At 56.1% G+C, this 24,223-nt stretch overlaps 1 protein-coding gene across 1 annotated transcript in view; it reads right to left on the reverse strand.

The window, feature by feature from the left end:
- Positions 1 to 5,811: 5,811 nt before the first annotated feature.
- The window catches only part of ecsit (ECSIT signaling integrator), a gene marked incomplete at its 3' end in the record, with an annotated part of 34,089 nt that continues 15,677 nt past the window's right edge, over positions 5,812 to 24,223 (reverse strand). The window contains exons 4-7 of the mRNA XM_078537567.1: positions 11,948 to 12,171; positions 10,257 to 10,314; positions 8,427 to 8,575; positions 5,812 to 5,917 (exon numbers count right to left, since the gene is read on the reverse strand). Of these exons, the coding sequence (XP_078393693.1) occupies positions 5,812 to 5,917; positions 8,427 to 8,575; positions 10,257 to 10,314; positions 11,948 to 12,171 (537 nt within the window). The remainder of the gene's footprint in view (positions 5,918 to 8,426; positions 8,576 to 10,256; positions 10,315 to 11,947; positions 12,172 to 24,223) is intronic.

Genomic DNA, 24,223 nt, shown 5'->3' on the forward strand with positions numbered 1-24,223 from the left:
AGAGGGAGAGTGGGAGTCAGTGAGAGAGAGAGGGGGGAGAGTGGGAGTCAGAGAGAGAGAGAGAGGGAGAGTGGGAATCAGAGAGAGAGAGGGAGAGTGGGAGTCAGTGAGAGAGAGAGGGGGAGAGTGGGAGTCAGAGAGAGAGAGAGAGGGAGAGTGGGAGTCAGAGAGAGAGGGAGAGAGAGGGGGAGAGTGGGAGTCAGAGAGAGAGAGAGAGGGGGAGAGTGGGAGTCAGAGAGAGAGAGAGAGGGAGAGTGGGAGTCAGAGAGAGAGGGAGCAGAGAGAGAGGGGGAGAGTGGGAGTCAGAAGAGAGAGAGAGGGGAGAGTGGGAGTCAGAGAGAGAGAGAGGGAGAGGGAGTCAGAGAGAGAGAGGGAGAGCGGGAGTCAGAGAGAGAGAGGGGGAGAGTGGGAGTCAGTGAGAGAGAGAGGGGGAGAGTGGGAGTCAGAGAGAGAGAGAGAGGGAGAGTGGGAGTCAGTGAGAGAGAGAGGGGGAGAGTGGGAGTCAGAGAGAGAGAGAGAGGGAGAGTGGGAGTCAGTGAGAGAGAGAGGGGGAGAGTGGGAGTCAGAGAGAGAGAGAGAGGGAGAGTGGGAGTCAGTGAGAGAGAGAGAGGGAGAGTGGGAGTCAGAGAGAGAGAGGGGGAGAGTGGGAGTCAGAGAGAGAGAGGGGGAGAGTGGGAGTCAGAGAGAGAGAGGGGGAGAGAGTGGGAGTCAGAGAGAGAGAGAGGGGAGAGTGGGAGTCAGAGAGAGAGAGGGAGAGTGGAAGTCAGAGAGAGAGAGGGAGAGCGGGAGTTAGAGAGAGAGAGAGGGAGAGTGGAAGTCAGAGAGAGAGAGGGAGAGCGGGAGTTAGAGAGAGAGAGAGGGAGAGTGGGAGTCAGAGAGAGAGAGAGAGGGAGAGTGGAAGTCAGAGAGAGAGAGGGAGAGCGGGAGTCAGAGAGAGAGAGAGGGAGAGTGGGAGTCAGAGAGAGAGAGGGGGAGAGAGTGGGAGTCAGAGAGAGAGAGAGAGAGGGAGAGTGGAAGTCAGAGAGAGAGAGGGAGAGCGGGAGTCAGAGAGAGAGAGGGGGAGAGAGTGGGAGTCAGAGAGAGAGAGAGAGAGGGAGAGTGGAAGTCAGAGAGAGAGAGGGAGAGCGGGAGTCAGAGAGAGAGAGAGAGAGGGAGAGTGGAAGTCAGAGAGAGAGAGGGAGAGTGGGAGTCAGAGAGAGAGAGGGGGAGAGTGGGAGTCAGAGAGAGAGAGAGGGAGAGGGAGAGTGGGAGTCAGAGAGAGAGAGGGGGAGAGTGGGAGTCAGAGAGAGAGAGGGGGAGAGTGGGAGTCAGAGAGAGAGAGGGGGAGAGTGGGAGTCAGAGAGAGAGAGAGGGAGAGTGGGAGTCAGAGAGAGAGAGAGAGGGGGAGAGTGGGAGTCAGAGAGAGAGAGAGGGGGAGAGTGGGAGTCAGAGAGAGAGAGGGGGAGAGTGGGAGTCAGAGAGAGAGAGAGGGAGAGTGGGAGTCAGAGAGAGAGAGAGAGAGAGGGGGAGAGTGGGAGTCAGAGAGAGAGAGAGGGGGAGAGTGGGAGTCAGAGAGAGAGAGAGAGGGGGAGAGTGGGAGTCAGAGAGAGAGAGAGAGGGGGAGAGAGTGGGAGTCAGAGAGAGAGAGAGAGGGGGAGAGAGTGGGAGTCAGAGAGAGAGAGAGAGGGAGAGTGGGAGTCAGTGAGAGAGAGAGAGAGAGAGAGGGGGAGAGTGGGAGTCAGAGAGAGAGAGAGAGGGAGAGTGGGAGTCAGAGAGAGAGAGGGGGAGAGAGTGGGAGTCAGAGAGAGAGAGGGGAGAGAGTGGGAGTCAGAGAGAGAGAGAGAGGGGGAGAGTGGGAGTCAGAGAGAGAGAGAGGGAGAGAGTGGGAGTCAGAGAGAGAGAGGGAGAGCGGGAGTCAGAGAGAGAGAGAGAGGGAGAGTGGGAGTCAGAGAGAGAGAGAGAGAGCGGGAGTCAGAGAGAGAGAGAGAGAGGGAGAGTGGAAGTCAGAGAGAGAGAGAGGGAGAGTGGGAGTCAGAGAGAGAGAGAGAGGGAGAGTGGAAGTCAGAGAGAGAGAGGGAGAGTGGAAGTCAGAGAGAGAGAGGGAGAGAGCGGGAGTCAGAGAGAGAGAGAGGGAGAGTGGAAGTCAGAGAGAGAGAGGGAGAGCGGGAGTTAGAGAGAGAGAGAGGGAGAGTGGAAGTCAGAGAGAGAGAGAGGGAGAGTGGAAGTCAGAGAGAGAGAGGGAGAGCGGGAGTCAGAGAGAGAGAGAGGGGGAGAGTGGAAGTCAGAGAGAGAGAGGGAGAGCGGGAGTCAGAGAGAGAGAGAGAGGGAGAGTGGAAGTCAGAGAGAGAGAGGGAGAGCGGGAGTCAGAGAGAGAGAGAGAGAGAGGGGAGAGTGGGAGTCAGAGAGAGAGAGAGAGAGAGAGGGAGAGTGGGAGTCAGAGAGAGAGAGGGGGAGAGTGGGAGTCAGAGAGAGAGAGGGGGAGAGTGGGAGTCAGAGAGAGAGAGGGGGAGAGAGTGGGAGTCAGAGAGAGAGAGAGGGGGAGAGTGGGAGTCAGAGAGAGAGAGGGAGAGTGGGAGTCAGAGAGAGAGAGAGAGGGAGAGCGGGAGTCAGAGAGAGAGAGAGAGGGAGAGCGGGAGTCAGAGAGAGAGAGAGGGAGAGCGGGAGTCAGAGAGAGAGAGAGAGAGAGGGAGAGTGGGAGTCAGAGAGAGAGAGAGGGAGAGCGGGAGTCAGAGAGAGAGAGAGAGAGAGGGAGAGTGGGAGTCAGAGAGAGAGAGAGGGAGAGTGGGTGTCAGAGAGAGAGGGGGAGAGTGGGAGTCAGAGAGAGAGAGAGGGAGAGTGGGAGTCAGAGAGAGAGAGAGAGAGTGGGAGTCAGAGAGAGAGAGAGAGAGAGAGGGAGAGTGGGAGTCAGAGAGAGAGAGAGAGGGAGAGTGGAAGTCAGAGAGAGAGAGGGAGAGCGGGAGTCAGAGAGAGAGAGAGAGAGAGAGGGAGAGTGGGAGTCAGAGAGAGAGAGAGAGGGAGAGCGGGAGTCAGAGAGAGAGAGAGAGGGAGAGCGGGAGTCAGAGAGAGAGAGAGGGAGAGCGGGAGTCAGAGAGAGAGAGAGAGAGAGGGAGAGTGGGAGTCAGAGAGAGAGAGAGGGAGAGCGGGAGTCAGAGAGAGAGAGAGGGAGAGTGGGAGTCAGAGAGAGAGAGAGGGAGAGTGGGTGTCAGAGAGAGAGAGAGGGGGAGAGTGGGAGTCAGAGAGAGAGAGAGGGAGAGTGGGAGTCAGAGAGAGAGAGAGAGAGTGGGAGTCAGAGAGAGAGAGAGAGAGAGAGGGAGAGTGGGAGTCAGAGAGAGAGAGAGAGAGGGAGAGCGGGAGTCAGAGAGAGAGAGGGAGAGTGGAAGTCAGAGAGAGAGAGAGAGGGAGAGTGGAAGTCAGAGAGAGAGAGAGAGGGAGAGCGGGGGTCAGAGAGAGAGAGAGAGAGAGAGGGAGAGTGGGAGTCAGAGAGAGAGAGAGAGAGGGAGAGCGGGAGTCAGAGAGAGAGAGAGAGAGAGGGAGAGTGGGAGTCAGAGAGAGAGAGAGGGAGAGCGGGAGTCAGAGAGAGAGAGAGAGAGAGGGAGAGTGGGAGTCAGAGAGAGAGAGAGGGAGAGTGGGGGTCAGAGAGAGAGAGAGAGAGAGAGGGAGAGTGGGAGTCAGAGAGAGAGAGAGAGAGGGAGAGTGGGAGTCAGAGAGAGAGAGAGAGGGAGAGCGGGGGTCAGAGAGAGAGAGAGGGGGAGCGGGAGTCAGAGAGAGAGAGAGGGAGAGTGGGAGTCAGAGAGAGAGAGAGGGAGAGTGGGAGTCAGAGAGAGAGAGAGAGGGAGAGGGAGAGCGGGAGTCAGAGAGAGAGAGGGGGAGAGTGGGAGTCAGAGAGAGAGAGAGGGGGAGCGGGAGTCAGAGAGAGAGAGAGGGAGAGTGGGAGTCAGAGAGAGAGAGAGAGAGAGAGGGAGAGCGGGAGTCAGAGAGAGAGAGAGGGGGAGCGGGAGTCAGAGAGAGAGAGAGGGAGAGTGGGAGTCAGAGAGAGAGAGAGGGAGAGTGGGAGTCAGAGAGAGAGAGAGGGAGAGTGGGAGTCAGAGAGAGAGAGAGGGGGAGAGTGGGAGTCAGAGAGAGAGAGAGAGAGAGAGGGAGAGTGGGAGTCAGAGAGAGAGAGGGAGAGTGGGAGTCAGAGAGAGAGAGGGAGAGTGGGAGTCAGAGAGAGAGAGAGGGAGAGTGGAAGTCAGAGAGAGAGAGAGAGGGAGAGTGGAAGTCAGAGAGAGAGAGGGAGAGTGGGAGTCAGAGAGAGAGAGAGGGAGAGTGGGAGTCAGAGAGAGAGAGAGAGGTGGTCGGTCGGAGGGAGAGAAACATAAAAGTGCAGTTGATTAATATTCACAAACTCAAACCGGTTAGAAAAAGTGAACATGGTGTTTGTGGGGGGGTGGGATTTCCTTTCCGTTTGTACTGAGTCAGGAGTCACTGTGCGTAACCCCCCACACACAGGGAGAGTCCGAGGGTCCGGTACAGGAGGAACACTCCCTCCCTCCCTCCCTCCCTCTCCCCGGCCGCTATCTCACACTGAACCAGCCAGGTCACACCCCAGACACCACCCGGGATGCTGGGATGACCATCACACATTCAGGCAGCGGCCTTACTCCCCCCCCTTCTGTAACACCGTCCAGCACTGCCCAGCCCAGCTCATCAGCTGCAGGAGCCCTCGCCCGAGCCTCTGTCCCCCTCCAGACTCCAGCATTTGGACGCTGTCCTCTCCATCCTCCTGTCTCCCACCCACCGTAAACTTCAGCTCGTCCCGACCTCTGCTGCCCCCACCCACCCCCGTGTCCGAACTCACTCTCACTCACCCCTCACCCCCTCCCGGTGCTCGGTGACCCACGCCCGCTCCCACTCCCGCAACGCCTCGATTGTCAAACCCTCGTCCTCCTGTTCAAATCCCTCCCTCCCTATCTCTGTAACCTCCTCCAGCCCCTACAATTCTCATCCTCCTGTTCAAATCCCTCCCTCACCCCCTCCCTCCCTATCTCTGTAACCTCCTCCAGCCCCTACAATTCCCATCCTCCTGTTCAAATCCCTCCCTCATCCCCCTCCCTCCCTATCTCTGTAACCTCCTCCAGCCCCTACAATTCTCATCCTCCTGTTCAAATCCCTCCCTCACCCCCTCCCTCCCTATCTCTGTAACCTCCTCCAGCCCCTACAATTCACATCCTCCTGTGCGAATCCCTCCCTCACCCCCTCCCTCCCTATCTCTGGAACCTCCTCCAACCCTCCGAGATCCCTGCGATCCTCCCATTCCGGCCTCTCGAGCATCTCCCCCGATTTCCCATCACTCCGCCATTGGCGGCCGGGCCTTGAGCTGCCTGGGGATTGTCCCCAAGCTCTGGAACCTCCTCCCTGAACCTCTCCGCCCCTCTCTCTCTCTCTCTCTCTCTCTCCCTCTCCCCCTCTTTTAAGACGTTCCCTACAACAAATTCCCCCTTTCCTGATACTCCCCCAGCGACAAGTGCTATCCGAATGCAGACTGTGGTGTACACCTCAGCTCAGGCACAGGGCTAGGGGGGGGGTAGGGGGAAGAGGGCAGAATGGGATCGAGGGGCTGAATGGCCTCCTTCTGTTCCTGCGCCGCCCCAGCTAACCTGAGCGCAGGCGTCAGCCTATCAGCAGCCTCGACAGGGCAGCCATCTTGCAGGCAAACGCTGCGCCAGACACCTTGCCGGAGGTTCGATGAGGGGGGTTTGTGGGGCGGTTAGGGGGCGGGTGTGGGGCGGTGGAGTGAGGAGGGGGTTGGGTGGGGGGGGCGGGGTGGGGGAGATACATGCCCACGACTGTTACCTTCCTCTACGTCCAGCTCATTGTCGTCGCCGGGGTCACGCTCCAGGTCAAAGTCCATCTGCAGGGGGTAGAAGAGGCTGCGCTCGGGGTCGACCTGCGGGGGAACCTGCCGAGAGGTCACAAGGGGCAAAGGTCAGGAGGGCGGCCGCTCGGGTTGACCACTCACGGAGATGCCCCACTTCAGAGGCTCGATCCCCAAAAACCAGGCCGACACTCCCCCCGGTGCCAGTACTGAGGGAGTGCTGCACTGTCGGAGGGAGATGTCTATACTCTAGGATTTGAGCTCCATAATCCAGGCCAACTCTCCCCCCGGTGCCAGTACTGAGGGAGTACTTTCAACATGCAATGTTGGCATTTATTTGGAGAGGACTAGAATATAAAAGCAGGGATGTGCTGCTGAGGCTTTATAAGGCTCTGGTCAGACCACATTTAGAATATTGTGAGCAATTTTGAGCCCCGTATCTCAGGAAGGATGTACTGGCCTTGGAGAGGGTCCAGAGGAGGTTCACGAGAACGATCCCAGGAATGAAAGGCTTAACATATGAGGAACGTTTGAGGACTCTGGGTCTATACTCGATGGAGTTTAGAAGGATGAGGGGGGATCTGATTGAAACTTACAGAATACTGAAAGGCCTGGATAGAGTGGGACGTGGGGAAGATGTTTCCATTAGTAGGAAAGACTAGGACCCGAGGGGCACAGCCTCAGAGTGAAGGGAAGACCTTTTAGAACAGAGATGAGGAGAAACTTCTTTAGCCAGAGAGGGGGTGAATCTATGGAATTCATTGCCACAGAAGGCTGTGGAGGCCAGGTCATTGAGTGTATTTAAGACCGAGATGGATAGGTTCTTGATTGGTAAGCGGGTCAAAGGTTACGGGGAGAAGGTGGGAGAATGGGGTTGAGAAACTTATCAGCCATGATTGAATGGAGGGGGAAGACTCGATGGGCCGAATGGCCTAATTTCTGCTCCTATGGTCTTATTCCTGGGCTTGTCCTGATGAGTGAGAGATGTTTGTACCACCGAGCGACAATTAAAATTCAATGCATTGATAAGCTTGGGAGTAAAATGTTGGTCCAGTCATAGTGACTATGGAAATACCGGATGGGTACATAAGCCCCATGTGCCTGATGAATGCCCGCTTTGGTAAGGGAGTCCGCCATCTTTAGCTGGGTTGGCAGACAGAATATGGACTAAAGAGCGCAGGTGTAAAGAGCGTTGCAGGGAACAGAGCGGCACAGGCTGGGGGCTGGGGCTCATGGCCCACTAGACCTTTGAAGGTGCCCGGACATATTTGAGAGGGTATTGAGCAAAGCCCGTGGGGATCCTAGGGCTTGGTAAGGAGGGGGCGCTGAGCGCAGAAGCAGCAAAGGTCGCGCTCAGAACTTCCTGAAGCTCTGGCCAGGCCGCAACCAGCAGTATCGTGCCCAGGTTCACAGCGGACTGAGGTTGTGGTCTGAGGAGAGATCGGGCCGGCTTGGCCTGTGTCCGCTGGAGTTTAGCAGAGTGAGACGGGGGGCGGGGGGCGGGGGGGTCTCATTGAAATGTACACAATTCTGACAGGGGATGGACAGGCTGGATGCAGGGATGATGTTCCCTCTGGCTGGTGGTGGGGGTGTCTAGAACAAGGGGGTCACAGTCTCAGGATACGGGGTAGACCATTTAGGACTGAGGTGAGGAGAAACGTCTTCACTCAGAGGGTGGTGAACCTGTGGAATTCTCTACCCCAGGAGGACTGTGGAGGCCAAAGACGCTGAATGTATTGAAGAAGGGCATAGGTGGGTTTCTGGGCTCTCAAGCAGTTAAGAGGCACGGGGAGAGAGCGGGAGTACGGCGTGGAGATGGAGGATGATCACATTGAAAGGCGGAGCAGAATCGAAGGGCCGAATGGCCTACTCCTGCCCCTATTGTCTACGTTTCTGATTCCAGTCGCCACACTTCAGGAGGGACGTGAGGGGTCCTCGATGGGGGTGCGGACGGAGATTGACCTGAACGGTTCCAGGGATGGTGGTGGGGCGGGGGGGGACTTCAGCGGCGAGGTGAGGTCGGAGGGGGGGATTGAGGGAAGATCTGATCGAGGCGTCCGAGGCAAGGGCAGGTTTGGATAAGGTAGTCAAAGGAAAGCCATTCCCGTTGGCTGATGGTGCAACGACTGGCGGGGACACAGGTTTAAGGCTTTGGGCAAGATGTGTCAGCGCGGAGAAACGTGGGGAAGAACCTTTGCAGCGCAGCGAGTGGCGGTGACCTGGAACTCGCTGCCCAGGAGGGTGGTGGGAGCCTAGATGAAGAACATTTCCAACAGGAAACTGGATGCGCATTCCAAGGAAATAAATTTGCACGGGTGACAGGGAGAGCGCTGGAGAATGGGACAGACTGGATTACTGTATGGAAAACTAGGACAGACTGTTAATAATATTAAGGTACACAGGTTATGGGCATTGTTTAATTAAATATGTTGAGCGTGTATCAATAGGGGACGGCTGGGACACTGGGCGTGCGAGGGGAACCTTTAGACTGCAGTCAATAAACTCTCTCAGTAAAGCAAGCTCGGTGTCTTTGGTTTTGAATCCGCCAACCCCGGCTCGGATGCCACTAACGTGGACTCCCGGTCCCACTCACCTTGGCGTCCGGGGGCAGGGGGTCGCTGCGGAGGATGTAGTAATGCACGCACGTCCTGCGGAGCCAGAGGGGGAACGGGCCCTCGACGAACACGGGATGACGGCAATCGTGTCGGGCCAGGAGATCTCGCTGGTCGGGGCTTTGGATCCCTGGAAGGTTTGTGGGGTGGGGGGAGAAGAGGTAGAGGCCATTAGTTCGCACACTCTACCCGCACTCGCGCCACAATGCGCGTCACTCTCGGACAAACGCTCCATGTCGTGCCTTGCGCAGAGACCCGTCCCCTTCCTGCAGTAGGCAGGGGGGCGGGGTGGGGGGAGTCTGTCTCCCTCTTCTCGTCCATGTTAAGCACCAGAATACACATGTTGGGCAACTGGTTGTAAGATTGGCACAAGGGGCACGTGCGATCTGGAACAGGAGTAGGCCACTCAGCCCCTCTAGCGGGCTCCACTGTTCGATAAGATTGCAGCTGATCTGACTGGTGGTCTCAGCTCCACTTTCCTGCTAACCCCCCCCCGCCCACCCCCTCCACCGACAGCCATTAGAAACATAGAAACTAGGAGCAGGAGAAGGCCATTCGGCCCTTCGAGCCTGCTCCGCCATTCATTATGATCATGGCTGATCATCCAACTCAATAGCCTGCTCCCCGCTTTCTCCCCATAACCTTTGATCCCTTTCGCCCCAAGAGCTATATCTAACTCCTTCTTGAAAACATACAATGTTTTGGTCTCAACTACTTTCTGTGGTAACGAATTCCACAGGCTCACCACTCTCTGGGTGAAGACATTTCTCCTCATCTCAGTCCTAAATGGTCTACCCCATATCCTCAGACTGTGACCCCTGGTTCTGGACTCCCCCCAACATCGGGAACATCCTTCCTGCATCTACCCTGTCCAGTCCTGTTAGAATTTAATAGGTTTCTATGAGACTCATTCTTCTGAACTCCAGCGAATATAATTCTAACCGACTCAATCTCTCCTCATATGTCAGTCCCGCCATCCCAGGAATCAGTCTGGTAAACCTTCGCTGCACTCCCTCTATAGCAAGAACATCCTTCCTCAGATAAGGAGACCAAAGCTACACACAATATTCCAGGTGTGGTCTCACCAAGGCCCTGTACAATTGCAGCAGGACATCCCTGTTCCTGTACTCGAATCCTCTGGCTATGAAGGCCAACATCCCATTTGCCTTCTTTACCGCCTGCTGCACCTGCATGCTTACCTTCAGCGACTGGTGTACGAGGACACCCAGGTCTCATTGCACATTTCCCTCTCTCAATTTATAGCCGTCCAGATAATAATCTGCCTTCCTGTTTTTGCTACCAAAGTGGATAACCTCACATTGACTCCCTGGTCCATCAAAAATCTGTCCAACTCAGCCCCGAGTAGACTCAATGATCCAGTCTCCACCGTTCTCCGGGGGGGGATGAAGGTTCCACAGGCTAACGTTCCTCGGAGAGGAGAAATTCCTCCTCATCTCAGTCCCGAATGGGAGCTCCTCGTTTTTAACCTGTGCCCCCCCCCCGCCGAGGTTTCGAGTTTTCAGATGAGAAGCAGTAGGCCACTCGGCCCCTCGAGCCTGTTCTGTCCGTTAGTAAGATCGCGGCTGGTCCGACTGGAACCTCAGCCCCACGTTCCCGGCCCACAAGGTGCGCGCGTTCCTCCAATTCCTCATCCCCTGGACCCCCCTGTCTCACAAAAGGCCCCCCACCCTCCCAGCTCTTCCCCCCCACCCCCTCGGGGTCGTTCTTCCCCCGCTCTCCGCTCGCTGTCGGTGCGGCCGCGTGCAAGGCTAGAGGACAGAGAGAGAGAGAGAGAGACAGCGATTGCTCACCTACGATGTGCGACAGGCGGATCTCCCGGCCGTCTGGTCCCAGGTACGAACGAGGCTCCTGCGAAAGCAGCAGACGTCTGAGAGATTAGACGGAGGGCGAAGGGGTGGGGGACGGGGAATCATCGAGGGATCAAATTCTCAACCCCGGGGTCCCCTGGGGGAGGGGGAGTCAGGATCAAACCGGGGGTCGGAGGGCAGGAGCGCAAGGTCAAACCGGGGGTCGGAGGGCAGGAGCGCAAGGTCAAACCGGGGGTCGGAGGGCAGGAGCGCAAGGTCAAACCGGGGGTCGGAGGGCAGGAGCGCAAGGTCAAACCGGGGGTCGGAGGGCAGGAGCGCAAGGTCAAACCGGGGGTCGGAGGGCAGGAGCGCAAGGTCAAACCGGGGGTCAGAGGGCAGGAGCGCAAGGTCAAACCGGGGGTCGGAGGGCAGGAGCGCAAGGTCGAACCGGGGGTCGGAGGGCAGGAGCGCAAGGTCGAACCGGGGGTCGGAGGGCAGGAGCGCAAGGTCAAACCGGGGGTCGGAGGGCAGGAGCGCAAGGTCGAACCGGGGGTCGGAGGGCAGGAGCGCAAGGTCGAACCGGGGGTCGGAGGGCAGGAGCGCAAGGTCGAACCGGGGGTCGGAGGGCAGGAGCGCAAGGTCGAACCGGGGGTCGGAGGGCAGGAGCGCAAGGTCGAACCGGGGGTCGGAGGGCAGGAGCGCAAGGTCGAACCGGGGGTCGGAGGGCAGGAGCGCAAGGTCGAACCGGGGGTCGGAGGGCAGGAGCGCAAGGTCGAACCGGGGGTCGGAGGGCAGGAGCGCAAGGTCGAACCGGGGGTCGGAGGGCAGGAGCGCAAGGTCGAACCGGGGGTCGGAGGGCAGGAGCGCAAGGTCGAACCGGGGGTCGGAGGGCAGGAGCGCAAGGTCGAACCGGGGGTCGGAGGGCAGGAGCGCAAGGTCGAACCGGGGGTCGGAGGGCAGGAGCGCAAGGTCGAACCGGGGGTCGGAGGGCAGGAGCGCAAGGTCGAACCGGGGGTCGGAGGGCAGGAGCGCAAGGTCGAACCGGGGGTCGGAGGGCAGGAGCGCAAGGTCGAACCGGGGGTCGGAGGGCAGGAGCGCAAGGTCCAACCGGGGGTCGGAGGGCAGGAGCGCAAGGTCCAACCGGGGGTCGGAGGGCAGGAGCGCAAGGTCAAACCGGGGGTCGGAGGGCAGGAGCGCAAGGTCAAACCGGGGGTCGGAGGGCAGGAGCGCAAGGTCAAACCGGGGGTCGGAGGGCAGGAGCGCAAGGTCAAACCGGGGGTCGGAGGGCAGGAGCGCAAGGTCAAACCGGGGGTCGGAGGGCAGGAGCGCAAGGTCAAACCGGGGGTCGGAGGGCAGGAGCGCAAGGTCAAACCGGGGGTCGGAGGGCAGGAGCGCAAGGTCAAACCGGGGGTCGGAGGGCAGGAGCGCAAGGTCAAACTGGGGTCGGAGGGCCGCAGGGGTGAAATGGGCCTGGCGGAGGTGGAGAAGACAGTTGCTCCCTCAATCCTTCCACCTCAGCGGAAGCCTGGCAACCCCGTGGCCCAGGGTTTGCCCGAGACGCGGGAAGGGACTGGCATCAGTGCCCGGCCTGGTACTCCCTGACCCACCCACACTCCACCAGCGACAACCCCCACCCCACAACCCCCCCCACCCCCCACTTGCCCAGAGTCTCTCCCCTCTCCGGCGGGCCTTACCTGGTAGACGGTGACCTGGCTGCTGAGGTCGTTGGCGATCCGCTGGAGGGTGAGGCGGGCGAGCTCCACGGGGTCCGGCAGGAGGGGCTGGGGGACCGGGAAGGGGTTGATGTGCTTAAACCGGGGGAACCAGTACAGCAGCCGCTGGAACTTCCTCATCGGGTGGCTCTTCACGCCGAAGATCTGCACCAACAGAGCCTTGGTTTCCATGTTGGGCAGGATCCCTGGGGTCGGGGTGGGGGGGAGAGGAGGAGGGGGGAATGGGGTGGGGTGGAGAAAGGAATCGTCACCAGGTTACCACAGGGAAAGTCACCGCAATCGGCCCGAGTCCAGCTCCCCTATATCGCCCCGCGATGCACCCCACAGCCGATTGACTCGTCCACACGTCCCTGTCTTCCCCCACTCCAGCCTCGACCATCCTCCCCCGCTCCGCTCTGCAGCTTCCCGCCTCCCGCCCATTCGGGAAGGGCAGGTCCTCCCAAGCCCCTCACCCCACAACCCCCACCAACACACCCCACACACCCCCCACATTGGTGTGTCCGAGACCCCCTCACCCACACCCTCCGCTCGCTGAGGCACAGCAGCTCACGGTCCCACAACGCCTCCTGTTCAAATCCCTCCCTCACCCCCTCCCTCCTTATCTCTGTAAACTCCTCCAGCCCCTACAAATCTCATCCTCCTGTTCAAATACCTCCCTCACCCCCTCCCTCCCTATCTCTGTAACCTCCTCCAGCCATCACAATTCTCATACTCCGGTTCAAATCTCACCAAATCTCATAAGCCTATCACGAAATGAATGGGAAGGGGTTTGGGTCCATTGGGATTGTGTACAGTGGGAATGAACGGGAAGGGGCTTGCGATTGGGATTGTGAACAGTGGGAGTGAACGGGAAGGGGTTTGTGTCCATTGGGATTGTGTACAGTGGGAGTGAACGGGAAGGGGTTTGGGTCCATTGGGATTGTATACAGTGGAAGTGAACGCAAAGGGGTTTGGGTCCATTCGGATTGTGTACAGTGGGAGTGAACGGGAAGGGGTTTGGGATTGGGATTGTGCACAGTGGGAGTGAACGGGAAGGGGTTTGGGTCCATTGGGATTGTGTACAGTGGGAGTGAACGGGAAGGGGTTTAAAATTGGGATTGTGTACAGTGGGAGTGAACGGGAAGGGGTTTGGGTCCAATGGGATTGTGTACAGTGGGAGAGAATGGGAAGGGGTTAGGGTCCATTGCGATTGTGTTCAGCGGGAGTGAGCAAAAAGGGGTTTGGCTCCATTGAGATTGTGTACAATGGGAGTGAATATGAAGGGGATGGGGATTGGGAGAGTGTACAGTGGTAGTGAACAGGAAGGGGTTTGGGATTGGGATTGTGTACAGTGGGAGTGAACGGAAAGGGGTTTCGGTCCATTGGGATTGTGTACAGCGGGAGTGAACGAGAAGGGGTTTGGGTCCATTGGGATTGTGGACAGTGGGAGCGAACGGGAAGGGGTTTGGGTCCATTGGGATTGTGTACAGTGGGAGTTAACAGGAAGGGGTTTGGGTCCATTGGGATTGTGTACAGTGGGAGTAAACGGGAAGGGGCTTGGGTCCATTGGGATTGTGTACAGCGGGAGTGAATGGGAAAGGGTTCGTGTCCATTGGGATTGTGTACAGTGGGAGCGAACAGGAAGGGGTTTGGGTCCATTGGGATTGTGCATAGTGGGAGTGAATGGGAAGGGGTTTGGGTCCAGTGGGATTGTGGACAGTGGAAGTGAATGGGAAGGGGTTTGGGTCCATTGGCATTGTGTACAGTGGGAGTGAACGGGAAGAGGTTGGGGATTGGATTGTGTACAGTGGGAGTGAACGGGAAGGGGTTTGGGTCCATTGGGGTTGTGTACAGTGGGAGTGAATGGGAAGGGGATTGGGATTGTGTACAGTGGGAGTGAAAGGGAAGGGGTTTGGGTCCATTGGGATTGTGTACCGTGGGAGTGAACGGGAAGGGGATTAAGATTGGGATTGTGTACAGTGGGAGTGAACGGGAAGGGGTTTGGGACCAATGGGATTGTGTACAGTGGGAGAGAATGGGAAGGGGTTAGGGTCCATTGCGATTGTGTTCAGCGGGAGTGAGCGGGAAGGGGTTTGGCTCCATTGAGATTGTGTACAATGGGAGTGAATATGAAGGGGATGGGGATTGGGAGAGAGTACAGTGGTAGTGAACGGAAAGGGGTTTCGGTCCATTGGGATTGTGTACAGTGGGAGTGAACGGGAAGGGGTTTCGGTCCATTGGGATTGTGTACAGTGGGAGTGAACGGGAAGGGGTTTGGGTCCATTGGGATTGTGGACAGTGGGAGCGAACGGGAAGGGGTTTGGGTCCATTGGGATTGTGTACAGCGGGAGTGAACAGGAAGGGGTTTGGGTCCATTGGGATTGTGTACAGTGGGAGTAAACGGGAAGGGGTTTGGGTCCATTGGGATTGTGTACAGCGGGAGTGAACGGGAAAGGGTTCGGGTCCATTGGGATTGTGTACAGTGGGAGCGAACGGGAAGACGTTTGGGTCCATTAGGATTGTGGACAGTGGAAGTAAATGGGAACGGGTTTGTGTCCATTGGCATTGTGTACAGTGGGAGTGAACGGAAAGGGGTTGGGGATTGGATTGTGTACAGTGGGAGTGAACGGGAAGTGGTTTGGGTCCATTGGGGTTGTGTACAGTGGGAGTGAATGGGAAGCGGATTGGGATTGGGATTGGGATTGTGTACAGTGGGAGTGAACGGGAAGGGGTTGGGGATTGGATTGTGTACAGTGGGAGTGAACGGGCAGGGGTTGGGGATTGGATTGTGTACAGTGGGAGTGAACGGGAAGGGGTTTGGGTCCATTGGGGTTGTGTACAGTGGGAGTGAATGGGAAGGGGTTTGGGTCCATTGGGATTGTGTACAGTGGGAGTGAACGGGAAGGGGTTTGGGTCTATTGGGATGGTGTACAGTGGGAGTGAACGGGAAGGGGATTGGGATTGGGATTATGTACGGTGGGAGTGAACGGGAAGGGGTTTGGGTCCATTGGGATTGTGTACAGTGGGAGTGAACGAGTCGGGGTTTGCGTCCATTGGGATTGTGTACAGTGGGAGTGAACGGGAAGGGGTTTATGTCCATTGGGATTGTGTACAGTGGGAGTGAACCGGAAGGGGTTTGGGTCCACTGGGATTGTGTACGGTGGGAGTGAACAGGAAGAGGTTTGGGCCCATTGGGATTGTGTACAGTGGGAGTGAACGGGAAGGGGTTTGCGTCCAGTGGGATTGTGTACAGTGGGAGTGAACGGGAAAGGGTTTAGATCCATTGGGATTGTGTACAGTGGGAGCGAACGGGAAGGGGTTTGGGTCCATTCGGATTGTGTACTGTGGGAGTGAACGGGAAGGGGTTTGGGATTGGGATTGTCTAGAGTGGGAGTGAACGGGAGGGGGTTGGGGATTGGGATCGTGTATAGTGGGAGTGAACGGGAATGGGTTTGGGTCGATTGGGGTTGGTACAGTGGGAGTGAACGGGAAGGGGTTCAGGTCCATTGGGATCGTGTACAGTGGGCGTGAACGAGAAGGGGTATGGGTCCATTGGGAGTGTGTACGGTGGGAGTGAACAGGAAGGGGATTGGGATCGTGTACAGTGGGAGTGAACGGGAAAAGGTTTGTGTCCATTGGGATTGTGTACAGTGGGAGTGAACGGAAAGGGGTTTGGGTCCATTGGGAATGTGTACAGTGGGAGTGAACGGGAAGGGGTTTGGGTCCGTTGGGATTGTATACAGTGGGAGTGCACAGGAAGGGGTTTGGGATTGGGATTGTGAACAGTGGGAGTGAACGGGAAGGGGTTTGGGTCCATTGGGATTGTGTACAGTGGGAGTGAACGGGAAGGGGTTTGGGTCCATTGGGATTGTGTACAGTGGGAGTGAATGGGAAGGGGTTAGGGTCCATTGCGATTGTGTTCAGCGCGAGTGAGCGGAAAGGGGTTTGGGTCCATTGAGATTGTGTACGATGGGAGTGAATATGAAAGGGATTGGGATTGTAATAGTGTACAGTGGGAGTGAACAGGAAGGTGTTTGGGATTAGGATTGAGTAGAGTGGGAGTGAACGGGAAGGGGTTTGGGTCCATTGGGATTGTGTAGAGTGTAAGTGAACGGGAAGGGGTTGGGGATTGGGATTGTGTACAGTGGGAGAGAACGGGAAGGGGTTTGGGTCCATTGGGATGGTGGACAGTGGGAGTGAAGGGGAAGGGGTTAGGGTCCATTGGGGTTGTGTACAGTGGGAGTGAACGGGAAAGGGTTTGGGTCCATTGGGATTGTGTACAGTGGTTATGAATGGGAAGGGGTTTGGGTCCATTGGGAGAGTGTACAGTGGCAGTGAAAGGGAAGGGGTTTGGGTCCATTGGGATTGTGTACAGTGGGAGGAAATGGGAAGGTTTTTGGGTCCATTGGGATTGTGTACAGTGGGAGTGAACGGGAAGGGGTTTGGGTCCATTGGGATTGTGTACAGTGGGAGTGAACGGGAAGGGGTTTGGGTCCATTGAGATTGTGTACAGTGGGAGGAAATGGGAAGGTGTTTGGGTCCATTGGGATCGTGTACAGTGGGAAAGGACGGGAAGGGGTTTGGGACCATTGGGATTGGGTACAGTGGGAGTGAGCAGTAAAGGGGTTTGGGATTGGGATTGTGTACAGTGGGAGCGAACGGGAAAGGGATTGGGATTGGGATTGTGTACAGTGGAAGTGAACGGGAAGGGGTTTGGGATTGGGATTGTGGACAGTGGGCGAGAACGGGAAGGGGTTTGGGTCCATTGGGATTGTGTACCGTGGGAGGAAATGGGAAGGTTTTTGGGTCCATTGGGATTGTGTACAGTGGGAGTGAACGGGAAGGGGTTTGGGTCCATTGGGATTGTGTACAGTGGGAGTGAACGGGAAGGGGTTTGGGTCCATTGGGATTGTGTACAGTGGGAGGAAACGGGAAGGGGTTTGGGTCCAATGGGATTGTGTACAGTGGGAGGAAACGGGAAGGGGTTTGGGTCCAATGGGATTGTGTACAGTGGGAGTGAATGGGAAGGGGTGTGGGTCCATTGTGATCGTGTACAGTGGGAAAGGACGGTAAGGGGTTTGGGACCATTGGGATTGTGTACAGTGGGAGTGAGCGGTAAAGGGGTTTGGCATTGGGATTGTGTACAGTGGGAGTGAACGGGAAGGGGTTTGGGATTGGGATTGTGAACAGTGGGCGTGAAAGGGAAGGGGTTTGGGATTGGGATTGTGTACAATGGGAGTGAACAGGAAGGGGATTGGTATTGTGTATAGTGGGAGTGAACGGAAAGGGGTTGGTGATTGGGATTGTGTACAATGGGAGTGAACGGGAAGGGGTTTGGTCTATTGGGATTGTGTACAGTGGGAGTGAACGGGAAGGGGATTGGGATTCGGATTGTGTACAGTGGGAGTGAACGGGAAGGGGTTTGGGTCCACTGAGATTGTGTACAGTGGGAGCGAACGGGAAGGGGTTGGGAATTGGGATTGTGTACAGTGGGAGTGAACGGGAAGGGGTTTGGTTCTATTGGGATGGTGTACAGTGGGAGTGAACGGGAAGAGGATTGGGATTGTGTACAGTGGGAGCGAAAGGGAAGGGGTTGGGGATTGGGATTGTGTACAGTGGGAGAGAACGAGAAGGGGTTTGGGTCTATTGGGATTGTGTACCGTGGGAGTGAACGGGAAGGGCTTTGGGTCCATTGGGATTGTGTACAGTGGGAGTGAACGGGAAGGGGTTTGGGTCCATTGGGATTGTGTACAGTGGGAGTGAACGGGAAGGGGTTTGCGTCCATTGGGATTGTGTACAGTGGGAGTGAACGGGAAGGGGTTTAGATCCATTGGGATTGTGTACAGTGGGAGCGAACGGGAAGGGGTTTGGGTCCGTTGGGATTGTGTACAGTGGGAGTGAACGGGAAGGGGTTTGGGATTGGAATTGTCTAGAGTGGGAGTGAACGGGAGGGGGTTGGGGATTGGGATTGTGTACAGTGGGAGTGAACGGGAAGGGGTTTGGGTCCATTGGGGTTGTGTACAGTGAGAGTGAACGGGAAGGGGTTCAGGTCCATTGGGATCGTGTACAGTGGGAGTGAACGGGAAGGGGTTTGGGATTGTGTACAGTGGGAGTGAACGGGAAAAGGTTTGTGTCCATTGGGATTGTGTACAGTGGGAGTGAACGGAAAGGGGATTGGGATCGTGTACAGTGGGAGTGAACGGGAAAAGGTTTGTGTCCATTGGGATTGTGTACAGTGGGAGTGAACGGAAAGGGGTTTGGGTCCATTGGGAATGTGTACAGTGGGAGTGAACGGGAAGGGGTTTGGGTCCGTTGGGATTGTATACAGTGGGAGTGCACAGGAAGGGGTTTGGGATTGGGATTGTGAACAGTGGGAGTGAACGGGAAGGGGTTTGGGTCCATTGGGATTGTGTACAGTGGGAGTGAACGGGAAGGGGTTTGGGTCCATTGGGATTGTGTACAGTGGGAGTGAATGGGAAGGGGTTAGGGTCCATTGCGATTGTGTTCAGCGCGAGTGAGCGGAAAGGGGTTTGGGTCCATTGAGATTGTGTACGATGGGAGTGAATATGAAAGGGATTGGGATTGTAATAGTGTACAGTGGGAGTGAACAGGAAGGTGTTTGGGATTAGGATTGAGTAGAGTGGGAGTGAACGGGAAGGGGTTTGGGTCCATTGGGATTGTGTAGAGTGTAAGTGAACGGGAAGGGGTTGGGGATTGGGATTGTGTACAGTGGGAGAGAACGGGAAGGGGTTTGGGTCCATTGGGATGGTGGACAGTGGGAGTGAAGGGGAAGGGGTTAGGGTCCATTGGGGTTGTGTACAGTGGGAGTGAACGGGAAAGGGTTTGGGTCCATTGGGATTGTGTACAGTGGTTATGAATGGGAAGGGGTTTGGGTCCATTGGGAGAGTGTACAGTGGCAGTGAAAGGGAAGGGGTTTGGGTCCATTGGGATTGTGTACAGTGGGAGGAAATGGGAAGGTTTTTGGGTCCATTGGGATTGTGTACAGTGGGAGTGAACGGGAAGGGGTTTGGGTCCATTGGGATTGTGTACAGTGGGAGTGAACGGGAAGGGGTTTGGGTCCATTGAGATTGTGTACAGTGGGAGGAAATGGGAAGGTGTTTGGGTCCATTGGGATCGTGTACAGTGGGAAAGGACGGGAAGGGGTTTGGGACCATTGGGATTGGGTACAGTGGGAGTGAGCAGTAAAGGGGTTTGGGATTGGGATTGTGTACAGTGGGAGCGAACGGGAAAGGGATTGGGATTGGGATTGTGTACAGTGGAAGTGAACGGGAAGGGGTTTGGGATTGGGATTGTGGACAGTGGGCGAGAACGGGAAGGGGTTTGGGTCCATTGGGATTGTGTACCGTGGGAGGAAATGGGAAGGTTTTTGGGTCCATTGGGATTGTGTACAGTGGGAGTGAACGGGAAGGGGTTTGGGTCCATTGGGATTGTGTACAGTGGGAGTGAACGGGAAGGGGTTTGGGTCCATTGGGATTGTGTACAGTGGGAGGAAACGGGAAGGGGTTTGGGTCCAATGGGATTGTGTACAGTGGGAGGAAACGGGAAGGGGTTTGGGTCCAATGGGATTGTGTACAGTGGGAGTGAATGGGAAGGGGTGTGGGTCCATTGTGATCGTGTACAGTGGGAAAGGACGGTAAGGGGTTTGGGACCATTGGGATTGTGTACAGTGGGAGTGAGCGGTAAAGGGGTTTGGCATTGGGATTGTGTACAGTGGGAGTGAACGGGAAGGGGTTTGGGATTGGGATTGTGAACAGTGGGCGTGAAAGGGAAGGGGTTTGGGATTGGGATTGTGTACAATGGGAGTGAACAGGAAGGGGATTGGTATTGTGTATAGTGGGAGTGAACGGAAAGGGGTTGGTGATTGGGATTGTGTACAATGGGAGTGAACGGGAAGGGGTTTGGTCTATTGGGATTGTGTACAGTGGGAGTGAACGGGAAGGGGATTGGGATTCGGATTGTGTACAGTGGGAGTGAACGGGAAGGGGTTTGGGTCCACTGAGATTGTGTACAGTGGGAGCGAACGGGAAGGGGTTGGGAATTGGGATTGTGTACAGTGGGAGTGAACGGGAAGGGGTTTGGTTCTATTGGGATGGTGTACAGTGGGAGTGAACGGGAAGAGGATTGGGATTGTGTACAGTGGGAGCGAAAGGGAAGGGGTTGGGGATTGGGATTGTGTACAGTGGGAGAGAACGAGAAGGGGTTTGGGTCTATTGGGATTGTGTACCGTGGGAGTGAACGGGAAGGGCTTTGGGTCCATTGGGATTGTGTACAGTGGGAGTGAACGGGAAGGGGTTTGGGTCCATTGGGATTGTGTACAGTGGGAGTGAACGGGAAGGGGTTTGCGTCCATTGGGATTGTGTACAGTGGGAGTGAACGGGAAGGGGTTTAGATCCATTGGGATTGTGTACAGTGGGAGCGAACGGGAAGGGGTTTGGGTCCGTTGGGATTGTGTACAGTGGGAGTGAACGGGAAGGGGTTTGGGATTGGAATTGTCTAGAGTGGGAGTGAACGGGAGGGGGTTGGGGATTGGGATTGTGTACAGTGGGAGTGAACGGGAAGGGGTTTGGGTCCATTGGGGTTGTGTACAGTGAGAGTGAACGGGAAGGGGTTCAGGTCCATTGGGATCGTGTACAGTGGGAGTGAACGGGAAGGGGTTTGGGATTGTGTACAGTGGGAGTGAACGGGAAGAGGCTTGGGTCCATTGGGACTGTGTACAGTGGGAGTGAACGGGAAGGGGTTTGGGTCCATTGGGATTGTGTACAGTGGGAGTGCACAGGAAGGGGTTTGGGTCCAATCGGATCGTGTACAGTGGGAGTGAACGGGAAGGGGTTTGGGATTGGGATTGTGAACAGTGGTAGTGAACGGGAAGGGGTTTGGGTCCTTTGGGATTGTGTACAGTGGGAGTGAACAGGAAGGGGTTTGGGTCCATTGGGATTGTGCACAGTGGGAGTGAATGGGAAGGGGTTAGGTTCCATTGCGATTGTGTTCAGCGGGAGTGAGCGGGAAGGAGTTTGGCTCCATTGAGATTGTGTACAATGGGCAAGAATATGAAGGAGATTAGGATTGGAATAGTGTACAGTGGGATTGAACGGGAAGGGGTTTGGGTCCATTGGGATTGTGTAGAGTGTAAGTGAACAGGAAGGGGTTGGGGATTGGGATTATGTACAGTGAGTGTGAACGGGAAGGGGTTTGGGTCCATTGGGAATGTGGACAGTGGGAGCGAACGAGAAGGGTTTTGGGTCCGTTGGGATTGTGGACAGTGGGAGTAAAGGGGCAGGGGTTAGGGTCCATTGGGGTTGTGTACAGTGGGAGTGAACGGGAAGGGGTTTGGGTCCATTGGGATTGTGTACAGTGGGAGTGAATGGGAAGGGGTTTGGGTCCATTGGGATTGTATATAGTGGGAGTGAAAGGGAAGGGGTCTGGCTATATTGGGATTGTGTACAGTGGGAGTGAACGGGAAGGGGTTTGGCTCCATTGGGATTGTGTACATTGGGAGTGAACGGGAAGGGGTTTGGGATTGGGATTGTGAACAGTGGGAGCAAACGGGAAGGGGTTTGGGTGCATTGGGATTAAGTACAGTCGGAATGAACGGGAAGGGGTTTGGGGTTGGGATTGTGTACAGTGGGAGTGAACAGGAAGGGGTTTGTGTCCATTGGGATTGAGTACAGTCGGAGTGAACGGGAAGGGGTCTGGGGTTGGGATTGTGTACAGTGGGAGTGAACGGGAAGGGGTTTGGGTCCATTGGGATTGTGTACCGCGGGAGTGAACGGGATGGGGTTTCGGTCCATTGGGATTGTGTACAGTGGGAGTGAACGGGAAGGGGTTTGGGTCCATTGGGATTGTGTACAGTGGGAGTGAACGGGAAGGGGTTTGGGTCCATTGGGATTGTGTACAGTGGGAGGAAACGGGAAGGGGTTTGGGTCCATTGAGATTGTGTACAGTGGGAGTGAACGGGAAGGGGTTTGGGTCTATTGGGATTGTGTACCATGGGAATGAACGGGAAGGGCTTCGGGTCCATTGGGATTGTGTACAGGGGGAGTGAACGGGAAGGGGTTTGGGTCCATTGGGATTGTGTGCAGTGGGAGTGAACGGGAAGGGGTTTTCGTCCATTGGGATTGTGTACAGTGGGAGTGAACGGGAAGGGGTTTAGATCCATTGGGATTGTGTACAGTGGGAGCGAACGGGAAGGGGTTTGGGTCCATTGGGATTGTGCACACTGGGAGTGAACGGGAAGGGTATTGGGATTGTCTAGAGTGGAAGTGAACGAGAGGGGGTTGGGGATTGGGATTCTGTACAGTGGGAGTGAACGGGAAGGGGTTTGGGTCCATTGGGGTTGTGTACAGTGAGAGTGAATGGGAAGGGGTTCAGGTCCATTGGGATCGTGTACAGTGGGAGTGAACGGGAAGGGGTTTGGTATTGTGTACCGTGGGAGTGAACGGGAAGAGGTTTGGGTCCATTGGGATTGTGTACAGTGGGAGTGAACGGGAAGGGGTTTGGGTCCATTGGGATTTTGTGCAGTGGGAGTGAACGGGAAGGTGTTTGGGATTGGGATTGAGTAGAGTGGGAGTGAACGGGAAGGGGTTTTAGTCCATTGGGATTGTGTAGAGTGTAAGTGAACAGGAAGGGGTTGGGGATTGGGATTGTGTACAGTGGGAGAGAACGGGAAGGGGTTTGGGTCCATTGGGATGGTGGACAGTGGGAGTGAAGGGGAAGGGGTTAGGGTCCATTGGGGTTGTGTACAGTGGGAGTGAACGGGAAAGGGTTTAGGTCGATTGGGATTGTGTACAGTGGTTATGAATGGGAAGGGGTTTGGGTCCATTGGGATAGTGTACAGTGGCAGTGAAAGGGAAGGGGTTTGGGTCCATTAGGATTGTGTAGAGTGGGAGTGAACGGGAAGGGGTTTGGCTCCATTGGGATTGTGTACAGTGGGAGTGAACGGGAAGGGGTTTGGGATTTGGATTGTGAACAGTGGGAGTGAACGGGAAGGGGTTTGGGTCCATTGGGATTGTGTACAGTGGGAGTGAACGGGAAGGGGTTTGGGGTTGGAATTGTGTACAGTAGGAGTGAACGGGAAGGGGTTTAGGTCCATTGCGAATGTGCACAGTGGGAGTGAACGGGAAAGAGTTTCGGTCCATTGGGATTGTGTACAGTGGGAGGAAGCAGGAAGGGGTTGGGGTCCATTGGGATTGTGTACAGTGGGAGTGAATGGGAAGGGGTTTGGGTCCATTGGGATTGTGTACAGTGGGAGGAAATGGGAAGGTTTTTGGGTCCATTGGGATTGTGTACAGTGGGAGTGAACGGGAAGGGGTTTGGGTCCATTGGGATTGTGTACAGTGGCAGTGAACGGGAAGGGGTTTGGGTCCATTGGGATTGTGTACAGTGGGAGGAAACGGGAAGGGGTTTGGGTCCAATGGGATTGTGTACAGAGGGAGTGAATGGGAAGGGGTGTGGGTCCATTGGGATTGTGTACAGTGGGAGGAAATGGGAAGGTTTTTGGGTCCATTGGGATTGTGTACAGTGGGAGTGAACGGGAAGGGGTTTGGGTCCATTGGGATTGTGTACAGTGGGAGTGAACGGGAAGGGGTTTGGGTCCATTGAGATTGTGTACAGTGGGAGGAAATGGGAAGGTGTTTGGGTCCATTGGGATCGTGTACAGTGGGAAAGGACGGGAAGGGGTTTGGGACCATTGGGATTGGGTACAGTGGGAGTGAGCAGTAAAGGGGTTTGGGATTGGGATTGTGTACAGTGGGAGCGAACGGGAAAGGGATTGGGATTGGGATTGTGTACAGTGGAAGTGAACGGGAAGGGGTTTGGGATTGGGATTGTGGACAGTGGGCGAGAACGGGAAGGGGTTTGGGTCCATTGGGATTGTGTACCGTGGGAGGAAATGGGAAGGTTTTTGGGTCCATTGGGATTGTGTACAGTGGGAGTGAACGGGAAGGGGTTTGGGTCCATTGGGATTGTGTACAGTGGGAGTGAACGGGAAGGGGTTTGGGTCCATTGGGATTGTGTACAGTGGGAGGAAACGGGAAGGGGTTTGGGTCCAATGGGATTGTGTACAGTGGGAGGAAACGGGAAGGGGTTTGGGTCCAATGGGATTGTGTACAGTGGGAGTGAATGGGAAGGGGTGTGGGTCCATTGTGATCGTGTACAGTGGGAAAGGACGGTAAGGGGTTTGGGACCATTGGGATTGTGTACAGTGGGAGTGAGCGGTAAAGGGGTTTGGCATTGGGATTG

The sequence above is a fragment of the Cetorhinus maximus genome, unplaced genomic scaffold (genome assembly GCF_964194155.1).
Source record: "Cetorhinus maximus unplaced genomic scaffold, sCetMax3.hap1.1 HAP1_SCAFFOLD_2584, whole genome shotgun sequence".
NCBI classification, from domain to species: Eukaryota; Metazoa; Chordata; class Chondrichthyes; order Lamniformes; family Cetorhinidae; genus Cetorhinus; species Cetorhinus maximus.